Here is a 20678-nt window from a genome sequence, read left to right on the forward strand (position 1 = left end):
CTATATTTTTCTTTAAGAAAACAAATATACATACAGAGACATATTATGGGCATTTTGATTTAATCATTTTAAATAATGTATACAACATGATTATGTCTAACGTGATTTGTCACTTTGAACTGAGAAAGCACAGAAATGGCGCCGCTCACATCGTTTCCCTCAAAACAACAGCAGTAGGTAATATCTATTTAACGTAGGTTGTTATTTTATATATACGTTATACATATAAACGTAATAAGTCTTTTTGATCCAAATTGTTATTTAGTTGTGTCGCCTCTTTTTGGTTAAGAACCGTGTTGTTGTTTATTTGTTTATCAGAGCGAATGCAACAGAAATGTCCGCGCAGTAGGTCAGAAACGTTTTCTGCGTGTAACGTTAAACCCTCTCCTGGTAATATTTATCTCACATTATTCATTTGTTATGTTGAACCCCAATGCAAAAATAAAATCCAAAAAAATATCCCGTTCTGTGTACTTAAACTGTACTAAAACCATGCAAAAGGTCTGCTGCCTTTCTTTTGTTATTTGACCACTGTACATAAACTGTACAAAAACTATGCAAATGATTTACTGCTTTTTATTATGTTATTTGACCACTTTAGTTTATAGGCTTGTATGGTATTTCAAGAAATCAGTAAATAATATTCAGTAACAGTTGTTATTTGTGATGCAGAGTAATTCATGTTGCCTTGGGAGATTCATGGTCCTGATGCTGTAAGAGTTTCCTTCCTTAACCCCTAATGTTATTTGGAGATTTAAAATGGAGCAGCAAATGTCTGGATATGATGCCGCTAACCATGTGGAAAATGACAATCTTACAACACACGATACATCTGAAGGTAAAATAAATTATATTATAATAATCAAACCATATATTAAGCTAAAACCAAACTATATATATAACTCTTTTTTGTATTAAATATTAAAGTCTACAACAGTATTCACTACAGTGTGTCATTATTACCAATAGTAAATAAAACAGAACACTGTAGTGTACATTAACAAAGTGTTGTAACTACTATAATATACTACTACAGTATATTACAATTTATTCAAAATTACAATAGTAAACTTATATTACTATACTATATTATTTTTATATTTAATTTTAATGAATACTACAAAAAACTTTTGCAAGTTAATTAAAATAATGTAATGTTAAAACATTAATTTATTTATAATTTCATGCATTTAAGCATATATAAACCAATATATCAGTAAGTCTTGAAAATCAGATTGTCTTATTTTTTTACAACCTTGTTAGTTCATAATAGGAAGTGTTTTATTTTATTCCTGTTTTAATTTTGCCTCATTTGAATGGGACAGATAATCCTGTGCTACCAAGCAGGAAAAAAGTAGCCAAAAGATTGAAAACATCCAAAAAAAGAAAAAAGTCTCCCTCTGTTATCCAAGAAAAGTCTACATCTGAAGGTAAACACAAACCATGATTTTGTTTTCTTTTATGCCCTTTATGAATAACTGTTATCCCGTATTAACTAATCCTGTCTGTTCCTGTTCAGTGGGTCATGTTGCAGAGGGCACCGAACACATGTATCGTACCCACATCTGCTCAGAATGCAGACGATGCTTCAAGTCTCGCTCCCATCTGATGGAACACATGCGCCTTCATTTCCCTGATCCCAGTCTGCAGTGCCCCACCTGCAAACATTACTTTACCAGCAAGAGTAAACTACGCGTCCACATGCTAAGAGAGACCGGACAGAAACTTCACCGGTGCCACCTGTGCGAATACAAAGCTGTGGAACGTAATTCTCTCCGACGGCACCTTGCCAGCGTGCACGGGCACCAAGATGATGACGCTCACAAAGAAGAGCTGTTTACGTGCCCAACTTGCCAAGAGACGTTCAATCAGAGTCAGGCTTTAAAGAGTCATATGAAGTCCCACAACAACACACAAAAAGGGCAGCCATTGCTCTGCTTTTATAAGGGCTGCTCATTTCAGTGTACAGAAAAGAAGAAGCTTCAAAAGCACACGTTAGAGGCTCACAGAATCGAGGCTGTGGGGTGCCGCCACCACTCCTGTGGTGCCGTTTTTGGGAGCCAAGACGACATGGAGAAACACTTTCGCACGCATCAGGCCTACCACTGCCCGCACTGTGACTTTTCCTGCTCAAATAAAAATCGCTTTCTGCAGCACAAGAGACAGGGACATCTAGGGAAACAAGAGCTGAACTGTAGTTTTTGTACTTTTTCCACTCTCAACCCTGTAGAGTTCAATCAACACGTTGGCCGCTTTCATGCCAATGAGAAAACGCAACACTGCCCGCAGTGCAGCTTTGTGACGGCACACAAACGGGTCCTCAAAAGACACATGCTGATGCATACTGGTGAGATACATACCTGAGATACCTCAATTTAGCTGGATTCTAGGCATCCTTTGTGTAGAAAAGGCAATCCCATGATTCATTGTGACAAGCTTAGTGAATGAAATAAATCCCCAATGGAAATTGAAGTGGGAGTAATGTAGATGTAGATTTAGTGATGAACATTTTTAAACTGAGCTGTTAATTCATGAATTTGTATTTGCAGGCGAAAAACCCCACAAATGTACGCTGTGCGACTTCAGATGCCGTGATGAGACGTACCTATCAAAGCACATGCTGACACATTCCAACGAAAAACACCACATGTGCTCTGAATGTGGATATGTTACCAAATGGAAACACTATCTGAGCGTCCACATGCGTAAGCACGTGGGAGATCTGAGGTATTGTTTTAGATTTTTTTGTAATAATTATAATGTGATGGGTACTCATAATACTGACCTGCTTCTCAACACTTGCAGGTACAAATGCAATCAGTGTCCATATCGTTGCCACCGCATTGACCAACTAAACAGCCACAAACTCCGTCACCAGGAAAAGTCCCTGATCTGTGAGGTGTGCGCGTACTCCTGCAAGAGAAAAACTGAGCTGTGCAGGCATATGCAGCTCAAGCACTCCACAAATGCAGACATTAAACCTCCTGTTTACCAGTGTAAATTTTGCCCTTACACGACGAAGCATCGGCAAGCCCTGCATAGCCATGAGAACTGCAGACACACGCGTACGCGCATGTTCAGCTGCGCGCTTTGTCGATACACCACTTTTAGCAGCACAGGTCTCTTCCTGCACAAAAAGAAAAGCCACGGATATGTACCCGGAGACGTGGGGTGGCTCGAGAGGTATGCTGAGAAAGAGAAAGAACTAAACTCGACGGATTTGACGCGGAGCTTTTTCTCCAAAACTACGGCACCTCAGACTGCAGATTTTGAATCTGGGGAACAAAACGGTAATACAGAAGATCCCAATGAGACTATCGATGACTCGATAAATAATAATGAGATTGATAATAAGGAGACCAATATTGTACCCCCAAGAGAAGAGGCATGTAAGCTTCCTGAAGAACAATGTGACACTCCAGTTTTTACTGCACAAACAAGCACAGATAGCACACAAGTCATACTTTTGCCTGCTGAGACAGAAGAAAATACTACTTTTGATGTAGGCCATGCCGGATCTCCATTACATGCCCTCCACCAGAACTCCCCAGAGCCAACAGCTGAGGACGAAGATGACAGTATTTCATACCGCGAGGTCCAAAGTGACTCTGAAAATCTGCCACCGGTCACAGAAACTGAGAAGGACAGGGTGGTCCATCAGGAGATCCCAACTTCTGAATCATCTGCTTCAGAAACCCGTCTGCAGGCCATGAGGAGGCAAGACAAAGACCAGGCCGAAGCCCTTGTATTAGAGGGCAGGGTGCAAATGCTTGTCGTCCAGACACGAGACAACATTTACCGGTGTAGCCGCTGCTCTTACGTGACTAGAAAACAAGCAGCGTTAATCCGACACAACAGATCATCCTGCCAGGTGATGAAAGCAGCACTACGTTGTCAGGACTGTGGCTTGCAGTTTAAACAGCAGCGTTCTCTGAACACTCATCGACTCAGGAAGTGCCGATCTTTAAAAAAGACATTTAACACAAACACTACGAGTACATCAGGGAGTAATGTGTCCGATCATGTAATCGAGAGTAATTCAAAAGAGAGCACTGATATTGTTGTTAGTCAGACTAAGCAACCCCAAATTACTGAGATCATTGGAGATGATTCAATTGAAAGCACATCACAGGACAGTCAGGCATCTGTCAAATGTAGAAATAGCAAGAATATCAATACTGAGACGGAGGGCTCTGTAAATTATGAGATCTGTGGTTACATTGAAGATGACGGTCGTTTTACCTGCAAAGTATGTCGTTTTCAATCGATCAGGAAAGTCACAATTGATCGGCATTGCGCAGCATGCAGGAGAAGAGTACGCAACAAAAGTCAAACTGAAAATGAAGAGAATTTTGAACCGGATGAAGATCCTAGTGACTCGGATTATCGTCAGGATGAAGATGAGGAAAATTACCCTGAAAGAGATTTGTCAGAGGAAGAAATACCACGAGAGCCCAAACCTCGATTCTCATGTCCCAATTGTCCTTTTGTGTGCCATCAGAAGAGAGCGCTATCAAGTCATGAGATAAAGGGTTGTTTAAAACCAGGAGAACTACAATGTCCACACTGTTCATTCGTGGCCAAATCTGAAAGATCTCTAAACCATCATGTTTTAGGTCACAGTAAGGACAAAAACGTCACATCAGGCGTACTTCAGTGCAAGCTCTGCTCCTTCACCTGCAAACAAGAGCGTTGCCTGACCCAGCACGTTGCCATGAAACACGAGGGAATTCGACCTCACCAATGCCGCTTTTGTTCGTTTAGCACGGTGCGCCGCTACCGCCTAGAGGCCCATGAGTCCATGCACACGGGTGTTGGGAGGCATCGCTGTGAACTGTGTGGCCAGACGTTCGGCACCACATCCAGACTACGTCTGCACCATCAGCGTATCCATGACAAACACCCAACACATTTTTGTTCTTTTTGTGACTACAAGGCGTATAACTTTAATGACATCAACAGACACAACCTGAGCTGCCACACTGGTGACCTAAAACACCAGTGCTGCCAATGCAACGCACGTTTTAGCTCAGATATTGCCCTTAAGCAACATTGCAACCGCGTGCATCAGTTTGCTAACAGTTTGTCTTGCGCTAACTGCAGCTTTACTTGCAACCGCCAAGCTTCTCTTAAAGCTCACATGCAGCGCGACCATTCTCACATTAAGGATGGTGCAATAACAGAGGATTCTGGCACTCAGGACGGTCCAGATAAACAAATCAAGACCTCCGTTACCCATCAGTGTTCGGTTTGTTCCTTCAGCACTCATAAAAGACTCCTTTTGGTCCAGCACATGTTAGATGAGCACGAAGGTGGGCCACCTGCCGAAAAAACTCTGAAGTGTGACGTTTGTGGTTTCTCCTGCACCCACCAATTGGTGTTTGATCAACATGTGCGTTCCCACGGAGGAACCTGCCTGTTTAAGTGCACCGAATGCGAGTTTTCCACTAGGAATAAACAGAAGATTACTTGGCACATACGGGTACATACTGGAGAGAAGCCTTATCGCTGTGAGAAGTGCAGCTATGCTTGTGCCGATCCCTCACGGTTACAGGTACAAATCACTGTTTTATATAAATCTGGCCTTTGATTGGAATTTATTGATGCTCCCTTAACCTAATTCAGCTTTCTATTTAAAGTATCACATGAGGATTCACACGGAGGAACGTAAATACCTCTGCCCAGAATGTGGATACAAATGCAAATGGGTCAACCAGCTTAAGTATCACATGACGAAGCATACAGGTATGTATCTGAAGAATAACAAAGTTTTATTGATTTTTACTTTAATGTGTGTGTGTTTATCCTCCTCTGTGCTTCAACAGGAGCCAAGCCGTATTCGTGTGAAGACTGCGAGTACCGAACAAACCGCGCAGACGCTTTGCGTATCCACCGGGAGACGCGCCACAGAGATGCACGCTCCTTCATCTGTGAGAAATGCGGCAAGGCTTTTAAGACGCGCTTTCTGCTAAAGACTCACCAGAGAAAACACAGTGAGGAACGGCCTTACGTTTGCGCCGTATGTCAAAGGGCGTTCCGCTGGCCCGCAGGTCTCCGACATCATTACCTGTCCCACACCAATCAGTTGCCATTTTACTGCCTCCACTGCCCCTACAGGGCCAAGCAGAAATTTCAGGTAGTGAAGCATCTTCAGAGACATCACCCTGACCTGCCTGTGCAAGACGGTGTGGGTAAAGACCAAGAGGCCTCTAGCATGGTTACACAAAAGACTTGGATTACAGAAGATGACTCTCAGAAGGGTGGCCAATCTGCGTTAGGAGACATTCAAGCAGGAGACATATAGTCATGCATTGTCTTCTGTATACATAGATACAACAGTTTGAATATAGAGCATGATAAAATATGACAGTATTACATGCCATTAACATTCATGGAAACCACAGTAAATAAACTTTTAAAATTTGTTTATTCCTGTTTATTCTTTTAAAGAAATGTTTTTTAAGGTATAATGAATTGATGATAGATATTCATACATGATGAGAGTAATGGAAAATTTGGTCATTAATAAAGAGCACCGTTACCATGCTTAATTTATATTAATTCAGATTATGCATTACCTTAAAAGGACGGTTCACCCAAAAATGAAAATTCTGTCATAATTTACTGACTCTAATGTTGTTTTAAACCTATTTGAGTTTTTTTCTGTTGAACACAAAAGATATTTTGATAAACTATCATAGCTGCACAGTTAATGGTACCCATTGACTTCCATAGTAGGAAAAACAAATACTATAGAAGTCAATAGGTACTGTCATCTGCAGTGTTGGGGGTAACACATTACAAGTAATGTGCATTACGTAATAATATTACTTTTCTGAAGTAACGAGTAAAGTAACGCGTTACTTTATAAATGTACACATTAATTTAAGTTACTTTTTAAAAAAAGTAATGTGAGTTTCTTTTCAGTTTAATTAATTCGATAAAAAAGAATGTTCTGAATTAAATTAATCATAGTCACGCAGAATTACGCAATCTATGTGCACCTTAGCGGGAACAGTTTGAGTCAGAAATGGAAATGGCAGGCCAGAGCTTGACATTTTTGTGATGAAAATATGCAATTTCTGAATGCAAAACTTCATAAAAGACACATGCAAGGCCTGAAAGAGATCAAGCCTGATAATAAAAAAGTAAGAAAAAGTAACTTAAAAGTAACGTAAGCATTACTCTCCATGAAAAGTAACTAAGTAATGCAATTAGTTACTTTTTTGGGGAGTAACTTAATATTGTAATGCATTACTTTTAAAAGTAACGTTCCCCAACACTAGTCATCTGTGTGCTTACCATCATTTATTAAAATATTATTGAATAATTCTGTTGAAGACAAAGCTATTTTCATAAATGGTGATAACTATGCAGTTGACTTTACCCATTTACCTCCATAGTAGGAAAAACAAATATTACTGAAGTCAATGCCATCATTTATCAAAATATCTTTGTGTTCAACAGAATTAATAATCTCACACAGGTTTAGAACAACATGAGGGTGATGAAATGACAGAATTTTTATTTTTGGGTGAATTACCCCTTTAAACCACTTTCTACCCTGACTACTGTTGATAACATTTAATAAAAACTAAATCGATTTTTCTTCAAGTTTTTCCGTATCTATATAATAAAATAATAAACTTTATATATTGCATAAATTATACATTTATATAGTTACAATTAGCATTTTATGAATGATTACAGAAGGCACTATTAAAGGTGGGGTGCACAATCTCTGAAAGCCATTAGGTGTGTTCGACTTTATGCGGTGCTGCGCAGACCGTTCGGCGGCTGACTTGAAGTAATTTTGTCCGACTTGAGCTGGCGCTGAAGGCACATGACTGTGTCATATGGTTTTAAAGAACCGCGAGAGCGATTTGAGATCAGCCGATTGAGTTAGCCAGCGCAGTTCGCCAAGAGGAGCTGCACAGGCTGTATCACGATTGGTCGGATTCACTGCATGACAACAATCACGTGTGTTTCGTGTGCTTTTGATGTAGCTGCGATGTTATATTGTGTCATCTTCATCAAAATAAAATGGATAAAAAATGTAGTTTGAACTTTATTCTTGTAAAAACAGCCTCTTCTGTCCCATTCAAAACAGTATAATTCACGTTTTATGTTGTTTACATCTTAAAAATCCTGTTTACTGCGATAAAGCAATCAAACGCCATGTAATCAGCGAAGCCTGATGTAAATGCAGCAAACTACGGGAACCACAGCGTGTCCGACTTCACGTCTCCGTTTTTAGCTCCTAATCTCGTCGATCGGTTACATCCAGCCGATGTCGAACACACCTAATATTGACATTTGAAATCACCTAAACAAACACACCCCCACCCCAATAGAATCTGGACCTTCTTTTGATAGACCCGCCCCTCACATCTGCAACCCAGGCAACAATGTCGGTTAGTAGACACGCCCCTTACTGCTGATTGGCTACAAGTGTGATTTGGTACTCGGCCCGAATTTTTTGCATTTCTCAAAAATCATGCACCCCACCTTTAAAACCAAGCAAATACTATACTGACTAAACTGCTTTCCTTTTTAGTGCATGTTTGAAAGACTTTTCTTTTCGTTTCTTTCTTTATATAATTTACAGCCAATTTTTCCTGTACTAAAACTACGACTACAGACTGGTTTGCTGTTGGGATTGTCTTGACTTGTTACAGTATTTAGGTCAAACTCCTGTAGTTTGAAGCTCTGTGATTGTAATATGAACAAACAGGGAAGATGGAGAAAGACTCGTTCCGTCTTTTGACAGCAGATGCACATGACGATACCCTGGAAACAAAAGGATTTTGTTATTTTTCAGGACACCGTGACCAATATAAATGACCCATACAAAGACCCATAACCGGTATTTTCAGTTTGTCTGCCACTGTTTTAATAGTCCTACCTGGTTGAATAGAGGTGAAAGGAAGAGTGTATTGTCCTATGAAATCATTCCTTGATGCTTTATCATAGTCTTCAACTACAAAACGAACCAGTGCCAGCTCAGGGGTGTGGATTGTGAACTGCAGAGTTTCGTTCCAACATGGATTAAATCCTATTCAGGTATAACATGATAGAAAAATCAATGGAAGCACATAATGCACTCTCATTATTATTTCATGCAGCATTTTCATGTGACTTGGCACTACTTCCAAGCATTTGTTTACTTCCTTACCATTGTTCTCAATGTATTTGGTCTCCTGTTTGGTTTGGTCCAAAGGAACGCCATAAATTTCCACCCGTACAAAAGGGTCTACAATGCACCAATCTTTTTTACTTAATTTAGGGAGCTGTTGGGCACTAATAACCTACAAACCGAGACAGAAAACAGCAATCAATATATGAAGTCTTATTACCAAGAACTACTAAGAAATATTACTACACTTACTTTAATATAAAACTGTAAAGGGTGATAATTGTCCCGTTCAAGCGGGTTATCTGGATCAAAGCATTTCTCTCTGTTGCGCAGGATCTCAGGTTTTAGGACATAGCCGCAGTGGCTATTCTGACTGAATAGACCATCATTAAGATCCATTTCCAATCCTGCTGTCTGGAAGTTTAATGCCACTATAGAGCAGAGGTACATTACATATTGCAGATTAAATTTCCATTATCTGTGTTTCCCTTCTCCTATTTACATCACGTTAAGTGTTAAAAATGCTTTCCTGACGTGCTTGTGCTATTATATCCTGAAGTACATATGGAAGTTATTGTGTTTAATAAAATTTCCAACATACTAACCAATCTGGCACCCTATGTTCCACATGTCCTGTGGACAATAATTTGATGAATCTGTCCTAATTCCACTTGGATATATTCTGCTCAACTGCCTGGTGTTATGTAGCACAAAATCTGGGCCTGAAATGTGAAAAATAAAAATATGAAAATATATCTATCATACAGAAAATGTAATTATTTGCACAGAAAAAGAATGTGTTTAGCATGAAGGTTAATTTCATTGTCAAAAATGGTGTTTCTTAAAGGTAAAGTAGCAAAAAAAACTTAATTAAATATACAACCAGTGGCGGCCGGTGACTTCTTTTTTTCGAGGGCGCACGATGCGAAGTTCGTCACAACATGTATGTAGCCCGTCGTGTGTGGTTCGTAATTTCAAAATATGTGTTCGGCGCGTAGAGTGAACCTATGTGCATCACGTGTCTTTTCAAAATAAGTGCCTACTGCTGATGCGTCTTAAGGGTTTATGATAAAAGAGACGCTGGCGTTTGCCAGATACTCGCATAATCTCATGTGTAATCAGAGTTTTCTGTTAAGGGAGTGTATAGCGTGTGTTTTGTGAACGTGAGCGTCTCTTTTATTCATAAACGTTTTTTACGCGTTATTTAGACAAAACACGTTATACACATGGTTCACATGATGCAACAAACACATATTTGAAAACACGAGCACCACACGACACTCCGAACACTTATTTTGAACATGCGCCCCTCAGAAGAGCAGTCACGATCTGCCACTGTATACAACACAACTTAATCCCAAATCCCAGACTAAAATGCATGTTTGAGCTGCCTTAATTTAAACACACTTTATACTGACATATCCTAACATATACCAGTGCCATTGTTTTGTCTCATATGTTCTAATATAACTAAGACCTAGTCCTGGATTAATCTAAACCCTGTCTGAGAAACCGCCCCTAAACGTGCAAATCTAATTAAAATGTTAAGTATGCTAAATGATGGGTTGAAATATTTAGATATTTGGTATTTCTGACCTGATTCCTTGGAATATTTACGGACTTTAGACTCTGAGAATGATGACATATCGTAAGGCTTGGAAGAGTTAAGTGTATGTTCAAAGCCTTGGAAATGTACGCTCTTACAGAACACAAGGTCTGAGAGCTCCTTGCACAGTTTTTGCTTCACTTCCTAAATAGAAGTAAAAAACAATGTAAAATAACACAATTCACAGAGCAACCTTTAATTTTCTCAATAATTTTTGACACATTATACCTTTCCATTTGTTGGTGGGCTCTCTGATGCTGCATTGTCCTTGTTCATTTCTGCAGCTTCGTCCTCATCACTTACTTCACCTGTGAGGTTTTCCGACTCAATCTTCTTTCCTTTCAGCAAGATTTTATTTTTAAGTGCCTAAAAGAAATAAAGCCATATATACCTGCTTGACCAACCTGATCTCATGAGAATTTGTTCCTTTTATATATTTGGCAAATTTGTATGAATTCATACAAAGTGAATTGTAAAAATAAAGGCCCAATTTTACTCTTAAAAATGATGTGTTAATTCTTTACACATTTTGTGCTACGCTTTTTGAAACAGTATGTGTCATTTTAACACATTATGTGTCATTTTGTGTAGATTTTTTATTAAAATTAATAAAAGTGACAACACAAGTTGTGTTAAAAATGTGTTGTTCCAATAATAACACAGAGATGTGTCTAATTTGGGACAACATATTTAGTGTTTTGACTTGATTGTGTTGTTTTAAAACACATTCATCTTAAGAGTGTTTAAAAAGTATAATGGCACCCCACCCCTAAACTCAATGTCACAGGGTAAAAAGCAAATAATAAAAAACGTGCAAATTTGGTCATACAAATTCATACAAATTAGCCACGAACTGCCATGACATTGTCTTGCCTTCACATGCCATTCTTATAGATATTTAACTTCAGTAAAACATTTGGGTTATTTCAACACAGGTTGGAATAACATGTGGACAAACCTAACTACCACTGGGTTAAATTAACCTAGAAAATGTCCATATTTAATGCAACCATGGGTTGAAACAACTCAGTATAGGCTTGTTAAAACCCAGTTGTTAGATTTATCCATATATTAAATGCATTTTTTAGAGAGTATCTACATGTTTAATTTACACTAAAGAAACATTAGCCTTAAAAACTGTATTTTCCTGTTTTGATACTTTTTCCTGTCAAAGGACTATATGTAATTCAACATTTAAACACTGTATGCAGTTTTGCAATCCGTCACCATCAATTGTTAATGAACGTGTGCATTACAGTCCACAAGCATTAAAATCATAAGACATTATTTCATCCAAGTTTTCAAATGGAAGAATGACAACTTTTAAAGCGGTTGTGTACTGCCATTAAAATCTATTGATATTTGTATGGATTAAAGTACTGAATGGCTATCCTGAGCTCACCTTTGGGGAAGGAAGTTCACTGGAGTCTCTGGCATCTTCTGTGGTCGTCATTAACATATCACCCAGGATCTCTCTGAAATGTCGAGCCATTACTTCCTGCTGCTCTATGCTGCAATGGTTTTCTATGGATATTATGAGCGGATACTCAGACACCTAAAAGTTTAAAGAATTAAAAATCTGAAATGGAAATAATTCTGGCTGCAAAAATAACCAATTTTCAGTGCATTTGTGAATTTGTGGAGTCTTAACGCTCACCTTGAAGGCATATTGTGCAATAGCAGCTATTACATCTTTAAGAAGAATCTTAGATGTGAATGTGTGTCCATGATAAACTATGGGCTCTCCATTTGATCCATTCCAGCAGTCCACCTCTACACACCTGCATCCTCTTATGAGGGCCCTTCAAAGAGTCAAAATAAAAAAGGCAGTTATGAACCAAATATTTAAACTAAATATTTCATCATTAAATGCCTAGTAGTCTATACTATTATCTTCTAGTTCCTCTAGTTTTAGGAAGTCCTCTATTTTAGGGAACTTTTCTAGTTCCTCTAGTCTTCAGGATTGTCTCCAGAACATATGACTTTCCAATAAATTACGTTTCATGGCTTATTTATTTTATTGCAACAAAAATACCTGACATGAAAATGCTACAGAAAAGACAAATTAATAAAAAAAAACATTCAGACCTTTAGCAAAAACAGCCCTAGTGACACCTCAAGTAAATACACAGCTGTATTACCATGTGTAAGCTGAACTTTATAACTCACTTAATGTAGGCCTCGACACTGCTGGGCCCTTTTAGTTGATCTTCCATCAGGTACGTGTTGTGGGAGGAGTTGATGAAATAGTGGACGAGAGGCTGGCTCATGTCTTGAAAGATGTCTTGATGCTCTGGATTGAAGATGGAGCCCTCAGGAGACGCCAGGTACTTTAAGAATCCATCGATTGACATACAGTGATTCATTTTGGCTGTACAGGGAAACAGAAAGAACCATTTGCATCTATTATCAATCATTACCCGGTAACCTTGAGTTAATGACCAATGTACTGTGGCTCAATGATCCAGACCCATCCTGTTCCTCTGGGACACCAAACAGTACACAGTTTGGATGTGTCCTATATCTGCATACCCATTACTACTAAAAACGTCATGAGTTGATTCGGGTGTGTACGATTAGGAAGACATTATGTATGCAAAAACAACCTCTGAGCAACAAAACTTTCCTCTGGGTAGCCAAATAGTTAGGTTTAGTATCATTGTACTTATTAAGGATTTTCTATAAGGGTTAGGCAATAATCCATACCTGTGTCTGAAGGCTCATACTGATCAATGAGCTGTAGTGCATGTTCGTAACTGCTCTCCCCCTCCAGCTGCTCCTCCCTGAGGAACTCCTCCAAATCACACTGGGAGAGATTCTGTCCATCACTGGAATACTCCTGAAACAGCTCCAGCACCTCTTTCCTTTCCGTCAGCATCTTGTAAAACTCCACAAACTCCTCATTCTCCAAAGTGTCCGACTGAGATTTATCTGCTTTCTGTGAAAAAAAAGTAAATGACCGAAGTCGATGAGTCTCGGTCGGATAAAGGTGGAAATGCAGGTAATTGCATGTGAACAATGGGTGCGCACCTTAAAAAGATAGCTTGCGTGTTCTTCATTCATGTCGATGTTCATCATTTTCAGCAGTTTTTTTGCTTCCTTAAAGTTCATTCTGCCATCTTTGTTTCTGTCTGCCTTTAAAAACCAATCTGAGATCCATCTGAGCAAATTGGCTTAGGAAAACAGAACTTCAGCGTTAATCTATCTAATGTATAATTAAATAATTGTATAATAATTTTTATTAATAATTTAATAATAATAATTTGATGTAGTTCTCAATAATTAAATAATTGTGCTCCTGTATAGCGCAAAAGGTTACAACAGCGCTTTGAATAAAAGCATCTGCCAAATACATAAATGTAAAAAAAAAATTATTCATTTTTAAGTGCAATAATTGGGTCCCCAGTGCTTGTATCAACCTATAAAATGGGAAAAAGAACAACCCAGTAACTTAGTTTTGGTAAACCATTCTCTGCAAGCATGTGAAAAAATAGTTCATTGAAATTTGGCTCCCCTTGTGATGTCAGAAGGGGATAATACCGCCCCTTAATCTGCACTTTCCAACCTCGACACTTGATATTTAGTGCAGAGATCAGCTCATTTGCATGTAAAAGGACACACCTTTTTGCTCACACCTACAAAGAGCCAATTTTAATTCAATTCAATTCAATTTTATTTATATAGCGCTTTTCACAAAAGTCAATTGTTTCAAAGCAGCTTTACATAAATAGAAGCAGTGAAAAGCACAGAAAAACAACAGATAGCACAAACATGATATAATAAATTATCTATAAGGTATTTTGAGCTCTAAGGACACCAAAGAGTTCTTTCACATTTTAAAAAAGTCTTGTGTCTTATATACTCTTTTAGTATATCAATATAATATAAAATATGATATTAAAAAAGACCGAACCATGACTAAAAATCAATTCATGGCCAAAACAAGGGAATTTTTTTTAAAGATTTTGAGAGGCTACATTACTATAATGTCTATAATAAGGATACTGGTCTTGTTTGGTGCCCTCATCCATGTTCTCCATGTTCTCCATGAGGGTTCGGATGCCCTGAATCCAGGCCTGAGCTTCTTCTGCTGACTCAGCCACCAGGTCCAGGTTTCCCTTGCGTCCACGGAAAACCACAGTGAAGCAGCGATCAGCGGGAAACTCATCTGCCACGCTAAGCAGGGTCTCTGACTGATGGCCGTCCCGGACCACCTCTACATCACTGATGGAGACTGAAAACCATAAAGATTATTTCACAAATATGGTGCAAAGTACCATGCTTAATCTTCAGAAGATACTGTTTTTCAGCTTAGAGGTCCAATGTATATATTTTTTTGTGTGATTTTATTTTCTAAAAAAATAAACAATTCATATACAAAAATTAAACAAAATACATAAAATTATAAAAACAGAAAATAGAATAAAATGTGTAATAATTGTATCATAATAAAATAATAACAACAAAAGTGGTCCCACAAGGGCTTACAGGTAGAATAAGAGTTTATTGCCCAGCTGGATTTATATGTGATAGTCTTGCAGTCCTCCTGAAGTTTATAGTGACGCTGACGCTTCCACATACGAGACTTGACTTTTCGCAGTAACATCCCTGCCTTCATGGTCTCAAGGACATTTTTATGACTCTCATCACCTGTAATAATAACACAATAGTTAAAACCAGCTACAGTGAATAAATGAACCCCTATGAATAAACTGGTTTTTCTTCAGTGATTTGCCATAAAATGTAATCTGATCCTCATCTAGGTCACAACAATAGACAAACACAATATGCATAAGCTGACAACACGCTCTAAAAAAAGCTGCTACAAAGGTCCTATATGGCATTTAAAATGGTTTCCCTGATTACGAGCCAGTGAACCACTTTTAGTGCTATTTATCACCATTTGTTTTTAGAGTGCACACAAATAATTCTAGTTTCTTGTGTCTTTTTTGAAAACACCCATTAAACATTCACAGTCCTGGAGGAAATGTAAATGAACCCATAGACTAATTACTTTAATGAAAACTAATTTGTGTTAGAAGCTGGCAAACTGGAGTCCATTTAATAAAATGAGTTTAAAGGAGTGGTTTATTGCTGCTTGGATTGATAAAAAGGCACTCAAACATTTTACAATTGCTGTCCAGCTCTTATGAACCATGGCTCAGAAGAAGGAGCTCTCTAAAGATATCCATCAGGCTAAAAAGGTGTTAGATCAGGTCTCCACACCAGACAAAATAAAAAACGATACAGCCCCGGGCACCAGATCACGTCAGAAATGTAAATTTATTTGTTTAACAGGCTTCTGTCAGTTAAGAGGTTGATCGATCGTTGCTAGAAAAGAACACAAGCAGGACATGAGACGAAGGTTTTGAAGATAAAATAGAACAGAGTTTTATTGATGGACATTTTCAGTTGCATATGTCTCAATGTTCATAGTCTTACCCGCATGAATTCAGCACGCTCTGTTATATCAAAATTGCTTAATAGCAACATCCCATAGACCTTGAGCTTCCATACACATTCTCTTTATCTATCTCTGTTTACACAGCTGGACAGCTCATGAGGCTTCACAAATATAAGACTGAACAACCATGAAATTAATAAGACATATAAAATATAGAAATATAATGAATAAATGAATGAATGAATAATATAATAAAATATAGAAATATAATGAATAAATTAATAAAATATAGAAATAAAATAATAAATGAATAAACATAATTAATAAATGAATTATAAAAATGATAATAATGAAATGAATATTAATAAAAATAATATTGAATAATCAAATAAACAATTATATGGATAACTAATGATTATGATGATTATGTAAATAAATGAATAAAAATCAACTAAAAAACACAATAATAAAAACATTCTGCACGTGAGGATCTCCTTCAAAGGGAAACAAAATAATCTCAAAATGTTTAGACATCCATCAGTCAACAGTTGTGAAATTGTCTATAAACGAAGACAGTTTAATACTGTAGCTACCCTTCCTAGAAGTGGGCGGCCAAGCCGAGATAATTCCTAAGGCACAACGCAGAATACTTAATGAAGTAAAGAAAAACCCACACGTAACAGCTAAAGGCTTGAAGACATCATTGGAACTTGCACACATCTCTTTTCGTGTGTCTACCATACGTAAGTCTTTGAACAGGCACAGTGTACTACTGGGAAAATATTTTATGGACTGAGGAAACAAATGTTTAATTGTTCAGGAAAAATACTATGGCGCCAAAAGGAAACAGCTTACCAACATCAACGCATTATCCCTGGACCACATGCCTTCATTGATGGGAAAATTAATTCCCAAGTTTAACAAAATATTTTACAGGATAATGTCTGGGTGGCTGTCTGCCAGTTGAAGCTCAGTAGAAGTTGGTTGATGCAGCAGGACAATGACCTTAAGCATTAAAGTAAATCCACAACAGACTGGCTTAAGAAAAACAAAATGCACCATTTGGAGTGGCCTAGTCAAACACAGACCTTAAACTCATAGAGATGCTGTGAAATAACCTCAAGAGAGCGGTTTACACCAGACTTGTTAAAGTGGTTTTGTAAAGGGTAATGGGCAAAAATTCCTTCTGAACAATGTGCATGTCTGATTTAGAGCTACTGAAAGCGCTTGCTTAAAGTAATTGCTGCCAAAGGAGGTTTAACAAGCTATTAAATCCAAGGGTTTCCTCTAGCACTGTGAATGTTTAATGGGTGTTTTCAAAAAAGACACAAGAAACTAGAATTATTTGTATCAGCTTATGCACGTTTTTGTCCATTGTTGTAGCCTAAATAAGGATCAGATCACATTTTATGGCAAATCACTGTAAAAAAAGTTCATTCCTAGGGGTTCACATACTTTTTCTTGCATCTGTATTGTGTTTACGAATTACATTTCTTAACAATATATTTTAGGTAACAAACATTTACAGTGCAATAGTACAACTTACAACCATTTTGGGATGACTCCATTTTCTACAATGCTTTCAATGTTTCTGCAGACACAAATCATCATTAATGATCATCTTTTACCACAAATTCAAAGTTCAATTCATATTAACCTAACACATGGCTACATTTACTCGTCAAGAACAAATAGCTCACATACTCTAAAGTAGGGGTGGGCCGATCCAATACTTTGGATCGGATATCGGGTCAATACGGACCTTTTTTGCTGGATCGGGTATCGAAAAAACGGGGCCGATCCAAATCCGATACTGTGCATTACTTGTGGTTGTTACTGTCATGCTACAGAAAAGTCAAACTATTATAAAAGCACCATAAATGTTATTATATACTATATTCAAAATCTTCCTAATATATTCAACAGCCTTATGCGAAAAACAAATGCAAATATGAAGATATTTAAGGTCACAAAACTGAATGGTTTGCTGCTCGCCGAGTTATTACACTGTAGTAGCATGAATTAAATATGTCATACACACACACACAAACACACACAAAAGCCGTATTTTAAACATCTGATTAAAAAGTCTTTCATGTTGTGACAGTTTGCGCAATTTAGTAAAAATGTACTTGAACTTTTTATTTGCTCAGTCGTATGTCCACTCAAAAACAATTATTAAATTTGTAAAAACACTTAAATTCTTTTAACTTGTATCTCATTAAAAAAAAATTCACTTGACATGATATTCTCTTGATTTTGTGCAACATGTTTTGTGTGTATATGTGTGCGTATATATATATTTATGTGTTTATACACACACAATTCTAAATGGATCAAGAAAAATACTAGTATTGGATCGGGATCGGTATCGGTCGATACTCAGAATACAGGTATCGAAATCGTATCGGTAATAGAAAAAGTGGATCGGCCCAGCCCTACTCTAAAGTTGTCTCGTACACGTATACTGTATACACTGGAGAGATGTACTGTGCATTTATTCTCATTAACTATTGATGGTTTGCATTAATATTATCCATCCTTTGGCAAACATGTCTTTATCAAAACCCTTCTGAAACTAAATCCTTGAGGATACTGATATGAGAACTTACTGGCATCATGTAATTTTGGTGCATAGGCCTACTCTCTTTTTTGAAAGATGCTAAAACTTTTAAATTAGGTTGCATGCATAAAAGCCCAATTGTATAAAAAGAAAACACAATGATTTTCTAATAATACATTTCTCTTAAGAGAAAAGGAAGCTCATTCATGCACATGAGAAAAGGGCAGCCCGGCATAACATACTGAGTCATGACTCATGTCTAAATATGACTCTGAGATTCACACGATCCTCTGCTGGCACCATCACCACAATAACACCAAGTAGAAAAAGCAGAATATGAATTTGACTCGTTTTGTTTCCTGTCATTGTTCTATATTAATAAATGCATACATATTATATTATAAAATATTTTTTCTTCTGCTGTGAATCAGACTTTTCAAATTAAATTATTAGAAATCATGGTCACCTTATGAAATACAAAACTATAAACATGCCATCACATGATTTTCAAATATTGTTGTTATAATATTGAGTATTGTTGTAAAATACTCTAATTGTGACCATAGCTACACTATTAATAGTAAATGCTGGCAAACGTGCATAGCACACATCAAAGACAAAAAGCAAGTCTGCATCTTGTAAATGGATTGCTAAAGCAAACAGAGTGTAACAACACAGGAAAAAGGGAATAAACTAAACTCACCAGACTGAAGGTCATCTGATAAATAAAGAGACCACACAGAGCTCTAGAGAGAAACAGTGAGATCTGATGTGTTTCTTCTGCTCTGTGTGAAGTGCTGGGAAAACAGATCTGCAGTCTGTGCTTCCAGTCCACCAGAGTGATGCATACTGTAGCCTGCCCCCTTCCTCGCTCTCTTCCTCTGGCTCATTCCTTCCTAGTCACACCCACCTTCCTTTTGCCCTGCAGTAGTAGGGTAGTTGTTTTCTGGTCTTTGTGAATTTACAACCACTGGATTATATATTATTTTATTAGAATACAGACAGATATTTTTTCAGATTGGTAGTGATGGACAGAAAGATGAAATACAGAAACCATTATAAATCAAACATTATTATTGTGGCCATACTATACACACCTATCTCTGACATTGCCTCAAAAGGGATTTCACCGGACACAACACACATTTACATTGACATTTACATGTAAGCATGTTTTTTCATAGTAACTTACAAATGAGTCAATATGGAAATTAAAGGGAAACACATAAACACAACCAAAAACGTTTTTATTACCAAAAATTTAAAATACATTTAAAAAGTTGTGTTTTTTTTATTCTTTAAAGACACATTGTTGAGTACTGATGTCTTCAATGCATTTAGCAGAAAAAATCTACATAGTATTATTAGAGTCACACTATTTGTTGTACTTGTTTATATATCAAGCATATATGCTTGAGTGCAACAAATAAAACATTGAGAGGAAATGAGAACTACTGTTACAAATAACTTTCCACACACATTACTGAATACATCCTTTTTCTTCTTCTACATCAATACTTGATGATGATGTTTATAAAGTTAACATTTGTAGTTTTTGACTGCAAAGTCAGTAGAGTATCCAAATTCTGATTAATAAACCACACTTTGTTTTGTTACATGGAAGATTGTTTATTTCTTACTGTATCTTATCTGTTATTTTTGCAAAAAAAAAAAATATATATCCAAATTCTGACCAAACCACATCCTGGTGGATGCAGGAAATACGTTTTGGCAAATGAGGCAACACGTTTTCGATCATCTAGAATTACTGATACAGATTTACTGCAACTGAAGCGTAATTCAATCAATGTGGGTTATTTCTGTAGTCCATTTACTTAAAAAAAGTAATTACATTACATATCAACTAGAGAGAGACGGGAAAACACAATGTACACAAAACATGCAATGTGCACAATATTAGGCAAACACAATAATACCCACTGATAGATTTTCGCTGTCACGAAAAAAC

At 37.3% G+C, this 20678-nt stretch overlaps 2 protein-coding genes across 5 annotated transcripts; one reads left to right on the forward strand and one right to left on the reverse strand.

Annotated features, from left to right (window-relative positions):
- The first annotated feature begins 42 nt into the window (after positions 1 to 42).
- Positions 43 to 7079, forward strand: znf142 (zinc finger protein 142). 4 transcript variants are annotated; one of them, XM_065252035.2, is made up of 9 exons: positions 125 to 177; positions 319 to 390; positions 673 to 838; positions 1326 to 1430; positions 1520 to 2347; positions 2550 to 2727; positions 2806 to 5554; positions 5640 to 5745; positions 5826 to 7079. In XM_065252035.2, exons 3-9 carry the CDS (start codon positions 760 to 762, stop codon positions 6302 to 6304), a joined length of 4524 nt encoding a protein of 1507 aa, XP_065108107.1. In that variant the 5' UTR covers positions 125 to 177; positions 319 to 390; positions 673 to 759; the 3' UTR covers positions 6305 to 7079. The 4 variants fall into 4 exon arrangements, with proteins under 4 accessions (XP_065108105.1, XP_065108108.1, XP_065108107.1 ...); XM_065252033.2 differs by lacking the exon at positions 319 to 390 and having other exon boundaries at positions 43 to 177; XM_065252036.2 differs by lacking the exon at positions 319 to 390 and having other exon boundaries at positions 109 to 173.
- Positions 6950 to 20277, reverse strand: plcd4b (phospholipase C, delta 4b). The gene is made up of 16 exons (XM_065252037.2): positions 19413 to 20277; positions 17693 to 17737; positions 15231 to 15392; positions 14748 to 14976; positions 13773 to 13902; positions 13449 to 13680; positions 12912 to 13113; positions 12400 to 12544; positions 12145 to 12297; positions 10971 to 11108; positions 10733 to 10886; positions 9742 to 9858; positions 9389 to 9567; positions 9176 to 9308; positions 8906 to 9055; positions 6950 to 8790 (listed from the first exon to the last, which is right to left on the reverse strand). Exons 2-16 carry the CDS (start codon positions 17712 to 17714, stop codon positions 8687 to 8689), a joined length of 2250 nt encoding a protein of 749 aa, XP_065108109.1. The 5' UTR covers positions 17715 to 17737; positions 19413 to 20277; the 3' UTR covers positions 6950 to 8686.
- Positions 20278 to 20678: the final 401 nt, after the last annotated feature.

The sequence above is a fragment of the Paramisgurnus dabryanus genome, chromosome 15 (genome assembly GCF_030506205.2).
Source record: "Paramisgurnus dabryanus chromosome 15, PD_genome_1.1, whole genome shotgun sequence".
Lineage (NCBI taxonomy): Eukaryota > Metazoa > Chordata > Actinopteri > Cypriniformes > Cobitidae > Paramisgurnus > Paramisgurnus dabryanus.